Source organism: Paroedura picta, chromosome 5 (genome assembly GCF_049243985.1).
Source record: "Paroedura picta isolate Pp20150507F chromosome 5, Ppicta_v3.0, whole genome shotgun sequence".
Classification (NCBI taxonomy): Eukaryota; Metazoa; Chordata; class Lepidosauria; order Squamata; family Gekkonidae; genus Paroedura; species Paroedura picta.
The window spans coordinates 96321665-96335276 of NC_135373.1; the positions used below are offsets into that span (position 1 = coordinate 96321665).

Consider the following 13612-nt stretch of genomic DNA (forward strand, 5'->3'; position numbering starts at 1 on the left):
TGCTTCTGCCAAGGGACAGGAAAAACTAAAACAAACAAAACTGTATTATTTGGCGATAAACAGTCTCATACAGTCACATCAGCATTTTTGGAGATCTGAGTACTGAAAATCCACTCCCAGCTATGGACAATCAAGCCAATGTTCATGCAAATAGGCTTGGCTACCATAAGTTCAAAGGAGGGAGATATCACACAAGAGAGGAGGAGCCAAAGGTTATCTAGGTTGCCTTAATCTGTCTGCCAAACACAAAGAAAAAAGATGCTCATCCGTACTGGGGAGGGGTATTATTATAAATTATAAATTTCCTTGACATGAAAAGGAATCTCATTCTCTTTCACATGTCTGGACTCATAGAAAAAAAGCATGAAGGACTTCCATGGACTCCCTTTTGACCATGTGTAGCCACACAATGGGAAGGATACCAAACTTTAAACTTTCAGTAATAGAACTTCTCCGAGGACTAAGAATTTTCTATAATTACTTCAGTTAGGGGCAAGTCTGGTCAGGAGCCTATCCTAATTGCAAACATGCTGTTTTGGTCCTCCTTGGAGTAGTGGGAAAGATAAAATTAATTTTTTTTAAAGAAATAGTTTAGGATAGTTATTTTGGAGGGGATTTGATTTACTTCAAGAAGGAATTTAACGCAATCAGGTTGGGTGGCCAGTGGGTCCCTTTCCTCTTACATGTTGCTCTGTCTTGCTTCCATGCATCATTTGGAGCTCTGCTCTTTGAGCATCTCTTGCAGTGCACTTTCTTTCTCCATGATGTACTTACTTGCCTTGCATAGATGGGTTTGTTATCAGGTAATGGGATAGAAAGAGAGTTGTCTTAGATGACCTTCATACTGAAATGGATTGGTTCTCCATGGTAGTGATGCCCTCACAAGTGCACCAACCATCCATCTGTAGCAAACCAAGACTGAGACGTGCAGGAGGCCACAAGGTCTTCCAGCTTTCAAGAAGGCACATAAGCCTTGTAATTACTCTCTGTGTAATCCCAAACTCTGCTCAGAATCCTACCGAAGTCTACTGAATAGGTCTTAATCCCAGGAAAGTGTCTCTCAACGGTCTAACTGAATTCTAAGGGCCGTTCCGCATTCGTCCAAAATAGCACAGTGGTTACAAATTGAAATCGCTACAGTTTTGCCATTATGCACAACGTCGTTGACAATCTGCAACACTCCTGAAACCGATCCGCAAAAAGCGCTTCATTGTAGCGCTTTCAGGGAAATCCCAAAAAGTGGATTCACCCTCCGGAAAGCGCTACACTCCTGCAACCAATCTGCAACACTAGCAGGAAAGTTCTGTGCGTTACCATTGTTGCGGTTTCTGCAAAGTCCCTCCCCCTGGCTCTCTCCTCTGATCTTCCGGCGAAGCGATCGCCATTTTTTTTTCTCCGAGCGAGCGGAGATCAACGCACCGGCAAGTCTTAGTTTACCCAGCGAGGCTTCCCCGGCTGCAGTCCCTCTGTTTAAAGTCACAAAGCACAAGCATCATAGAGGCCCGTTTGCTGGTTTATTTTCACTTTATTTTTCACACTGATTTCGGCCGAAAATCGCGCCCGTGAGGGGGGGGGTTTCACTGGGGGGGAGCATGGCAACGATGAAACGGCAGCTCAAACATCACCTGCTAGCTGGATGGGTCTCTCCGTTGCAATGAATCAACACATATTTGTTGCAACGAGTGTGTTTAAAAAAACAAACAAAAAACCTTCCTTAAAGGGAAAGGGGCTGTTTGGGAGCATGCTAACGGCCGCCCATTGGCTGCTTGACGGCCAGGGGCGGGACACAGCTCAGCAATAGCGCTCCCTTTCTAGCGATTTTTGCCGAGACCGGAACCCTGTGGGAAACGATAGAAACGCAACTGGATTCCACTACAAAGGCAGGTATGCATAACGACGAATTCCACTATTTAAAATGGCGATTTTTCGTTCAGCAAACAATTTGCTACATGGATCCCGGTGCGGAATGGCCCTAAGAATTCAAGAGGCTAATGAACAAGAATATCACAATTGTTAGCATCGACAAGCAGTTGTAAGGGAGCCATTTTAAATCCTACTTCGTGTTGGTTGTCTCCATGTGAATTCAGTGACTTGCCATGCTTACTCAGATGATAGCCCTGTAAATCGATGTTTTTGGGAAGAACTTGGGGTCATACTGTGGCAGGAGGAAGTTTTATTTATGAAAGAAATAACCTATGTAACTTGGACAGCCAGCTGAGATCATATGTTATTTTCTTTATATTTCTTTCAGGCTGTAAGGACTTAATTAAACAGCCCCTTGGCTGGCAGGCACTGGTTTCTTTGAAAAATTATGTATAACATCACCAGTTATTTCAAGAAAGGGAAGGGTTGTGTATTCCCTTTGGGAGATGACAGCATTTGCTTAGTGACAGGAATAGCATGCTGTATGTGTGCGTATTTGGTAAATGCGCTTCAGGAAAAGTGAACACACCATGTTCACTTGGAAGTATTGTTTCCTGAATGTGACACATGATGCTCTGTCCCCATGGTGAGTTTCCAGTGTGTCACATCCTTCTGAAAGCCAAGTTGTGAGCGTGGGTCAGGAAATGACAGATTCCTGGAATGATGCAAAGCAGTCCCACCGGGGCAATAGGACAGAGGGGGGGGGGTGATGGTATAAATCGAGCTTGTCCAGAAACAGCCTGAGATTTGCTCTTGGGAACGCTGATCTGAAATGAAGGTAGGTGGGATTTTTTGCTTTTCCTTTGAAAATTCTAGAGTCTTATCTCACTTTTACTCGGAATGAGAATTTTTGTTTCTAATTAGTTACAAAATTGACATTTACTTAATGCTAACTTTTATGCCACTTGACACAGATTTTAAGATAGAGGTAAAGTCAATTCCATGCATATTTATTAGACAGCTTTATTTGAAATAATTCATGCTGCTGTTTTGTAACTTCAAAGCTATCAAAAGTCTGAACTAAGAAGTTTCATAAAGCACAAAGCTTGTTCTTATGAATATTTAATGCAGATTTTGTTTTTCTTCTTTTGGAACAAATAATATCCTTTTCATACTCTTGGAAAGGTGAGCCAAGAAGCAAATTGTTCATCAGATAAAGGGAGCAATCCTAAGTAGGCCTGCTCTGGAGTAAGCCTCACATTTATTCAGTGGGGCTTGACCCCCAGAAAGTATCCTGAGGATTGCAGCTGAACTGACCATTAAGGCTAGTTTGACAAATGGCTATGAGATACTGAATAAGATGGACTTGCTAAAAAAGGACTAGGCATTTTGTATACATTTTGCATTTATAGATTCTTAGCCCCATGCTCTATCCCCTATATACCGCAAGGGAGGTTGGTATAGAAATGTAATAAATAAAATATCACACTGGCTCTCTTACTCTTGGAGAAACCTGAGAAAGAAGCTGTACAAGCACCCAGTTGCACTGCAGTGTGTGAAGTGGGTTACTAACGCAAACTAGTATGCTCTTTTTTTGTATGACGGGCTCTTGAATCTCCTCTTCATGTGGCGTGTATAGGGCAAACAAAGAGACTGTCAAACATGGCTCTGTGATATTAGATGAGAACCGTAGAATCACACGCACTAGATATGGAGAAAGGAGACTTGCTTGGTCTGTGAGAAGTGTCTCCGATGTGCCAAGCAAATGACAGCTAGGGAAGCATTTTTCAGAAATAAAGGAGCACACTGAAAAAGAAAACAGGCAAAAGAACATTCAGGCAGTCAGTGAAAGTGCCTGAATATTATCTTTGTACAAGGGGAAGTCAAAAAAGTATTGCTACTAGGGTTCCAGTTCATACATGCATGGCTTTATTACAAACAAACAAAAATGTCCTTGAAGGACACAGGATGAAAATTAAAAACTGCATTGGTGAGAAAAAGGCCAGGGAATTTCCCCCCATCATGACAATCCACCTGCTCATTCTTCGAGGGTAGATGTGGAAGGAGCATGACCTGTCAGTGAAGCTTGCAGCTGAAGAGCAAAGAGACTGACAGTGAGGCTTGAACTGTGCTAAACAAAATATTTTATTCGTGGAAGTATTCACTGAAAATGTGCATCTTTAACCCTTGGTGTGGTATCTACAAAAGACACATTTTCAGTGAATACTTTCACGAATAAAAGAAATATTTGTTTTGCACAGTTCAAGGCTCACTGTCAGTCTCTTCGCTCTTTGGCTGCTTTCTTTGAAGGTAGCAAGGGCCATTATATGAGAGCTACCTCTTCCACCCTACAGCCCAGATCTTGCCCCTTCAAACTTCTTTTTCTTCCCAAAACTCACAATTTGAATCTCTCAAGGATGCCAAAACTGCCATTTTGATGTGGTGAATTATTTGGGGGTTAGAGAGATGTGTATAGGCCTAGTGTATAGTGTATAGACCTAGACAGAGGCTTTGTCAAGAAACTATGGCTTCACATTTTGATATTTTTGTTTAACAAAGGTTACTGTGATTTTGTAGTGTTAGTTTTTGATGTACTCTCATATATTGAGAAGAATGATTTGTGTGAAGCTACTACTCTATAAATATGACGAGGAAGCTTCTTTGCTATTTTTAATGCAAACAATCTGAAAAGATGTCCTTCCCCACCGTGATAGACACAGGTCAGTTCAGAGGGATAAAAGGGGGCTGGTAAGTCCTGAGATCCAACTGTTGTGGAAACACAACCATGTTATACCATCCTCAAAGACTGACTAAACATGGCTCAGCAAAAAACCAAGCAATGCCTTTAGGCTAGGACGGAGGCCGCAGGAGAGTGGAACGGAAACTTTTCAGATATCAAATCACTTTTGTGTCTATAAAAACCAAGAGCCTCTTATATGAGTGATTATAAAACAGATTGTACAAGGAAGATCTCCTGCACAAGCCCATTCAAATTTATTTCCGGAGGGGGTTGCACTATGGCTTAGATTGATTGATTCCCTATTCTGCTGCCCTAAATGGCATTTCAGAGGTGCCATTTCAGATGGCCAACTCACCTTTTCTCAGGATTGGGCTACCTCTGTCTTCATCTTTCCAGAGCTGAAGAGAAATGGGTGGTATAGAAATATAAATAAATAAATAATCTCCATAGCCAACATTCCTAGGTAAAAAAAAAATGCAGAGTTATAACAAGAGAGAGCAAAGGTGGGTAATTGGCACATTCTCTTAGAAATAGTGAACTTGGGGGTCTTTGGCTCATTCCTCAGCGCTTACTTCACTGAGTGGTCTTGCACAGTTGGGGGGGGACAGCCTTCCTCACGTGATGAATGAAGCCAGCTTTGTACATATTCTTCTTTCAAAGATCACAATCACCTTGGTTTTTTTCGCACTGATCATATGGCCACTTGTGAGCAATGTTTCTCTTCCTGGCATTTTCCATGGGGAGACAGGGCCACCAGCTCTGGGTTGGGAAATACCTGGAGATTTTAGGGGAGGGTGGAGTTTAGTGAGGGGAGGGACCTCAGCCTTGCATAATGCCAAAGAGGCCATCCCCCAAAGCAGCCACTTTTTCTCTAGGACAACTGATCTTGATGGCCTGGAGAGCAACTGTAATAGTGGGAGAGCTCTAGGTACTACCTGGAGATTAGCAATACTGTGGGGAGAGCAGTCACCATAGGGCTGTGGAAAGACCCCCTCGATGTGCATGCAGCTATCTCATAGAGAAACCACATTGTTCATATCATAAGGATACATTTTTTAAAAAGTGAGATAACAGGAATCAACAAGAAAATGGCGTACATCTTTGCTACTTACTAGAAAGAGGACACATTAGAAACACAGAAATCCTGCTCATCTATATGCAGACTCAATAGACTGAATCTACCCCATCTGGCAACATTAGTGCATAAGGACTGGTCTCTACCCCCAGATAGGCTATCTCCCAGAATGCACAGCTGCCTTTCTAAATATCCTTTTTTTTCTCTGTCTCCTATCAAGGTCATGGAGGGCAATATCTTCCCTTACACTCCCGATCCTACTGATCGCTTCCATGATATACTGCTGGACCAGAGAGGCAGACTCCGGGAGCACATAAAGCACCTTCGTGAGAGCTCACGCAGAATCAATAAACTGCACAAGTGCTCTCTAATAGCCAACCTCGCAGGGAGTTCTTTAAGCGCGGCAGGAGCCATCACAGCTATCGTGGGACTGTCTTTGAGCCCTGTGACACTAGGAGCATCTCTCTTGGCCTCTGGCGTGGGTTTAGGAGTGGCTGCCACGGGTGGAGCAGTCACAGTGACTTCTGATCTCTCTTTAGTGCTTTCCAATTCCCGGGAGGTGAAAAAAGTGAAGGAGATTGCAGCACTCTGTCACGGCCAAATGAGAGAAATCATGAACTGCCTGGAATTCCTACACCGTAGTCCAGGCCCAACAGACCCTACCTTATTGCCGGCTGAGAAAAATGCTTTGCTTTCCCTGTACAACTCCATCTGCTTCATGGTCTTCTGTGGTTCACAGGGCTTCCTGGTCCCAGTACACACCGAAGAGGTGACGAAAGTGAGCCACTCTGTTCTCAAAGCCAAAGTTCAGAAACTGGCAGAGAACCTGGAATCCTGTGCAAGACCCATGGATGAAATCTGCACACTTCTGGAGAACAGGAAAGAATTCTCCTTGAAGGGGAAAACATCAGCCCTCTGGGATGTCAGGAGGCAGCATCACCTTTGTAGCAAAAGCTTCTCCTGAGAAAAGCTTGGAAAACTGACTGGTGCTAACAGAAATGTTTACAGTATGGTGTTATTTTCTTAATGTTAGGGTTGTGTTAAGGAATTTTTCCCATGCCCCAGTCCCTCAATAGCGGAGCTCAGCCACCACATACAGCAGAGAGTAACAAGAGTTGGGCCAATCCAGTGTGAACTGTCAACATGTGCTGTGGTTTGGTGATGACACTGGGCTGTCCAGCAATGCATCAGATGTACCTTGAGGGTTTTCTGGAGGGATGCCTCTGAAATTTCTGGTTTGATGCCCCAACCCAGAAGCGGAAGTGTGGATGGTTTCTATGTACACACACTTCAGAGCTTTTAAAGACTGTTTTATTTTACATATATGTTTTTGCAGGGGTACATGGGAACTGATTACCAAATCTTAATTTTGAAATGTGTGTATACTTGAGTCTAGCAGCACTGAGCTAGGTAAAGAGTGGCCATGATGGGAACTGTAGCCAGCCTAAGAAAAAAATGGCCATAGCTTCCAGAGCCTGAACTTTGCCAAGCGAAATGAGGCCAACATTCAGAGATTAAAGGTGAGGCCTTAGTGTACCCGGATCCTAGTGATGCTCTCAGTGGCGGACAGGAGTCGGTCTGGACCATGCAACATTGTGCAATTCTTGTTCGGTGACAAATTATCTATTTCGGTTACTTGGTGTGCCCTTCCCATACCACGCGCTCAGGGGCTGGTATTCTCATAGATGTGGGTATTTATTTGTGTAGGGTTATTTTAAATGTCTTGGGAGTTTATATTTTTAAAAATAACAATGTTGCCAGAAGATGGGAATAGTTGCTTCAGATGGCCAAACTTCATTCTGCTTGCAGCAGAGTCTCCTTTGGAAGTCGTTTCATTGGTGCTCTCCTTGTCAGAACTTCCAGCTAAATTAGCTGGGGATTAATGGAGAACAGATGGGCCAGCAAAAACTCAGATTTCACCCAAGGGTGAGAATTCCTTAGCCTGTCCCTTTATCATTTTGGATTTGGTATTACTCTCAACAACAACTCAGTCACTTCTGTCTCTATGTGTAAATACCTCACTGGAAAGAGTAATAATATTATTATACTTTTGCTTGGTAGCATTTGCAGGATGGGTTTCATAGAATCATAGAGTTGGAAGGAGCCATACAGGCCATCTAGTCCAACCCCCTGCTCAACACAGGATCAGCCCTAAGCATCCTAAAACATCCAAGAGAAGTGGGTATCCAACCTTTGCTTGAAGACTGCCAGTGAGGGGAAGCTCACCACCTCCTTAGGCAGCCTATTCCACTGCTGAACTACTCTGACTGTGAAAAATTTTTCCTGATATCTAGCCTATATTGTTGTACTTGTAGTTTAAACCCACTATTGTGTGTCCTCTCCTCTGCATTTTCTTTGCTGAAAATTGTTTTAAGCCTTTCAATGCCTTTGTAAAGCGAGTAACCCCCCCCCACACACACACACCCTTCTCCAGATTTATTCACACTTCCACTAAATTCAGACACTGTAAAGGATTGATTTGGGGTGCAACAACACATTGGGCCAGTACAAGTTCCCAGACAGCCTCAGCTAAAGTTTTCGGAGTCCAAAAAGTCCAAGATAAGCTTCTTTTGTTCAGACCCACTCACTTTTTTTTTCAGGCCCCATATCTGCGTGTGAATATTTTGCGTGCTGGGAAGAAAAGGCAGGCGAGAGATGTAGATGAGGGTTAGGGATTGGATCATTAGGAATTCTTACAGTCTTTATCTCTGCACAAGATCAATTTCCTTGCTTTTACAGAGATTCACCGGTGATCCAAATCTCACAAAGCAAGTTAGGATTAGTTTGTAGATTCTCTATGTTTTTGGTTTTACACATGGCTAGTCCCCAAACACACAGAGAAGCATGTGAGAAGAAGTAATTTCTGGTAAGGTCACCAAAAAGCAAACCTGACACTATGTATCTATATAGGCTGTTGAAATTAATTCTCTCAAAAAATCCTTGCAGGTAGAATTGGAGGATAATATAGCAATGAAATAGAGGGAAGAAAAAAAACAAAATGTGGGGTTTGGGCATGTTATAGAGCACTGAGGAGCAGAAGCCAATCCTAAAGCATATAATGACACATAAGAAGCAGTGTCAAAATGTGTAGACAAGAGCTCTCTCACTGAAGCGGTAAATGTGTGTCTGGGTTGAACCATTACAGTCTGCAGGAGACTCACATGATTCAGTGCCCCTCCATACGTTCTCATCACACAGAAACAAGACGTCAAGGAGGTTTCAAGCCTACATGTGTCCCTAACATACTAGTTTTCCATGTACCAAAAGATATTCTCACCATGAATGCATATTTAACCATATGACCCACCCACCTCTGCAATTTCTGAAGTGGTTCAGCCCAAACACCTCACTGCAGTGTGGCCCTATATTGCTAGCAGGTGTATGGTATGTTCTCAGGTATGGCAACTTGAGAATCTTAATGGAGCAGAGTAGTGAAAGACAAGACACCAGATTTAAGGGCACTGGGGTTTGCAGAATTTGGGTATAGGAAAGGGGTGCCAACTCCAGGTTGGAAAACTCTTGGGAGTGGAGTCAGAGGTGGGCAGGGCTTCAGGAAAGGGAGTCCCTCAGAAGGTAAATGCCATCCCCCCTTCAAGGCAGACATTTTCTTGAGGGAAGCTGATCTCAGTAGAAATCTGTACTGGGATATCTTCAGGCCCCTCCTGGAAGTTGACCATCCTAGAGAGCCAGTTTGGTGTAGTGGTTAGGAGTGCGGATTTCTAATCTGGCAAGCCAGGTTCGATTCTGCGCTCCCCCACATGCAGCCAGCTGGGTGACCTTGGGCTCGCCACGGCACTGATAAAACTGTTCTGACCGGGCAGTGATATCAGGGCTCTCTCAGCCTCACCCACCCCACAGGGTGTCTGTTGTGGGGGGAGGAATGGGAAGGCGACTGTAAGCCGCTTTGAGCCTCCTTCGGGTAGGGAAAAGTGGCATATAAGAACCAACTCTTCTTCTTCTAATGGGATAAGCTGTTTATGAACTGCACAGAAGACTGAAGCCTTTCCAGAGGGGTGGACGAGATTATCTCCAGGAGGTTTTGAGTCTGACTGTACTAAGAAGCAATTTCCAAAGATGACTGTGATGCAATAAAAAGTACAGATTAAATGGATGACTATGGCCTAACTTTGTGTCAGTATTTCTATTAACAAATGGTTTACTCTGGATGTGGACCGGCAGACTTGCCAATCTCAGTGAACTTTGAAGAGTATAGCAATGAAGTTACCGGTTTAGAATAATAGGTTTGTTGTCAAACATACAGATTGAGCAGTTACAGAAGCAAGCACAGAGGCAATATTATGTCCACACTAGTAAGAAAGCCCATTGCAGTCAGGAATGCAGTGGGTGCTAGTGGTACACCCCGCCCCTGACGGCACTGTACCTGGGTGCTGTGCTCATTGCAGGTGGGCTGGTCGGTGGGTGGGGGCCCCCGATGGGCCCTGCCGGCCTAAGCATCCAGGATAAGTATCTGTTGGACTGCTGCTTGAAGATTGCCAGTGAGTGAGCACCTCTTCAGAAAACTGCTCCTAGTACATGGGTCAGATGCCAAACTGGGAAACAGAGCCACAGGTGGCTCCAAAGCCATTGAGTGATCGAGGAGATATTTGAATCATTGGGCCAATCTAAATTACATCGGACATGGGATTCTGTGATCAAATTTCTCAGACTTAAAAAGGTTCAAGTGATTTTTTCTTTCCCTTTTGAACTATTTCTCTAGAGAGAAATCCCAACCATCCCAGAGGTGCAAGTGGACTGGTAGGGGAAAATCATGCCTGTTTTTTCTGCTTATCAGATCTGACAGCAACTTGAATGGTGAGAGACAGTTTCTCTCAGGGAAACAATGGGAACTTCCCCCTTTCACCAGTTCCACAGCCCCGCTGTAGCTTTTAAAACTGAAATTACACATCTGACAACAGATCCCTGGCCTTGCCTGTCAATTGGCCTTGTGAACTGCAGATAAAAGGAAACATTCAATGACATGGGAATGTGTGGGAAACAGGATAGCTCAGAGGGAACTGAAGTCCAGCTAATCAAAACTCTTTACTAACATTTTCCAAATTCATAAATCAAGTTTTCCAAATTCAGAAGCATGTTTTTCATTCAGGGACTACAATTTGGAAATATGACTGGTGGAGACCCATCACAGATCATGTCAGAAAATCAGCTGTAAAACATACAGAGCCAGTGTAATAACTGCAGAACAGCCAACAGCAAAATGGTTCAGAACTATATTAGAACACAGGCAAGGGTTAAGCTGGCTTGCTATGCCATAATCACCCATAGTCAGCAAATAATATAACAAGTGAAAAATGAAACTAAAGCAAAGGCTTTTTTCCTCTAAGGAATCATGTTAAATTAATTATACCATACAATAAGGGCAAGCCATCAAATTCACACAACTCCTGAAAATATTACACTATTATTGATTCAGGAAGTACACAGTAGCAGAAATCCACCTGCAGAGATAAGAGATAATCTGAATCTAGGGCTCCCCAACATGGCATACCCACACAATGGGCCGGGCTTTTCTGGAGCAAGGCTTTCTGGCCTTTGGAGATTTGAATGGCTAGACAGATATTTCAAAAGTTGCTTCAGCAATAACTGCCCTCGCTGCACGAGCATATTCACAGTGCTACTGTCCAACAGAGTTATTCCCGAAATGTTGAAGAGTTTCTATTACAGTTATGCATTCATTCCTACATCAATCCCTGCTTTCCAGACAGGGGGCAGCAGAGACATTGGAGTCTGTATGGTTGGCATAAGTGCTTGGAGGGAGGGTGAATTCATTCATTCATTCATTCATTCATTCATTCATTCATTCATTCATTCATTCATTCATTCATTCATTGGATTTTTATACTACCCTCCCTTACACCTCAGGGCAGTTTACAGATAAATGTAAGTTCCCAAACTCTTATGCAGTATACTGGTCACAAGGGGAAAATGGTAAATTGCCTATATATTTTGGCATTAGAGAAAGGCTCACTTTAGGTATTACATGGGCAAAGTGCCTGCGTGTGTGCGCTGAGTTATGCACCGGCGCCCGCGCCTCCCCCCACCACAGCACAGTGCTGGCTGCGTTGGCCTGGAATGGCTGATTTGGACGCTGCCACGCACAACCCTAGTCTGACCCCTTTGGGGGTCGAATGACCTTTTCACAGGGGTCCCAGGAGGGTGACCAGGTTGGCCCGGGGAGGGGCGCTGCCACTGTTGCCGCTCCTCCTGAAGGCGCCTGCCAATTTATATACATTTATGAACAATGGCTCTTCATGCTGTTGGTCAGTTTGTTTAATTTCTGTAAAAGAACACTTGCATAATTTTATGGTTGGGGGTCACCACAACAAGAGGAACTGTATTAAAGGGTTGTGGCATTAGGAAGGTTGAGAACCACTGGGGTAGAAAAAAGTGGCATATAAGAACCAACTCTTCTTCTACATCTACTACAGCCCCATCCTATCTGGCATTTGTGTATTCAGCCCCTGTGATCCCAGGATAACTTCTTTTTTGATGGTATTAAAAGCAACCGCTCTTTCCTTTTTCTCCAGCAGGAACACTGGCTGGAACAAACACATTTGCAAAAGTTGCAAAAGACCACAGAGCAAGTGGGTATGGAAAAGCAGAAAGGCAGAGAGAAACACCAGAGGAACACCCCAGCAGCCCTGTATTTATTGCTCAAGGGTACTAAAAGAATTATTCAAGTGGGCAGCTGTGTTGGTCTGAAGCAGCAGAACTAATTTATTTATCATCATACTTCTAATTTAGAGCCCAATGGCACATTTAAGACCAACAAAGTTTTATTCAAGGTATGACCTCTCGTGTGCATGCACACTAGAAGTACTGGCTTTGACGATGTAATGATTACACTTTTCGAACTCTTACTTTACTGGTCATGCTGAAAGTTTATTTAGATTTCCTGTCACTCTTCCTATTGTTATGAGGGCAGGATATAGCACAGTTGGGTTCCAGTGATTGAAGTCTTAGGACATCATCACTTCCACAGTACTCATGCACGTAGCCAAGATATTTTTTCCCCAGAGAAACTGAGAAAGAATTCCCCTCGAAGAAACCCTTGAGAGTTCCCTTTGATACCAGAATCACAGTGCTAGCCAATTTAAGCATGACTTTCTGAAAACCAGTTACAGTGGAAATAGCTGAAATTAATAAAACAATATTTGCAGACAAAAGCCTCACAATCACTTACTATCTATTTAATTTATCAAACCCTTCAATCTCATCCCCTCTGTTTTCATTTGAGTCTTTTGATCCCTCTGTGAACAGGATAGGGCTACTACTTCTGTTGTTATTTTAAAAAAATCAGTGTTCCAGTGATGCCTTTGACCAATGCAGAGTATCTTTATAAAGGACTATTTCTTTGAAGACCCCCTTATGCCTGTACTTACGTGTCTTACTTGTCTAGAGTGGTTGGAGAACAGATCCTGCATCATCCATGGTAAAATAGTAAAGAGTCCCTCAGTTGGGGAGCAGCAGTAGAAAGCTTAACCCTGTCAGCAGAAAAAGAACCAGGTTATCATCATCACAGAGTTTTGAGGTGACAGACATGAGCTGACACTTAAATTTTCAAAAGGGTTTTATTTCAAAACAAATAAAATAATAAATACATAAAAATTATTGAAGACTTACTTGCGGATGGTAAGCTAAATAGCTAAATATGAGCAGACAGTGTGATACGGCAGTAAAGAAGGTCAATGCAGTTTTGGGCGGTATCAACAGAGGCATTTTATTTATTTATTTTTTAAATTTATTCTGGGATTTATATACCGTGGCTCCCAGCAAGCTGGCTCCCAGCGGTTCACAACAATGCTGAGGGCCTCTTCACAGAACTGTTTCAGTTCTGGCTAATAGTCAAAGAATAGCCCCTTTCTTCCTGTGCCAAGGCCTGAATCCAAACTGGGCTCCTGAACACCAGTTTTAAA

The 13612-nt window shown here is 43.3% G+C and overlaps 2 protein-coding genes across 2 annotated transcripts in view; one reads left to right on the forward strand and one right to left on the reverse strand.

The window, feature by feature from the left end:
- The window catches only part of LOC143838225 (retinoic acid-induced protein 3-like), a 124736-nt gene that overhangs the window by 20034 nt on the left and 91090 nt on the right, over positions 1-13612 (reverse strand). The window lies entirely within an intron of this gene.
- APOLD1 (apolipoprotein L domain containing 1) lies at positions 2543-9906 on the forward strand. The gene is made up of 2 exons (XM_077339253.1): positions 2543-2701; positions 5899-9906. The coding sequence occupies exons 1-2, from the start codon at positions 2696-2698 to the stop codon at positions 6640-6642; spliced, it is 750 nt and encodes a 249-aa protein (XP_077195368.1). The 5' UTR covers positions 2543-2695; the 3' UTR covers positions 6643-9906.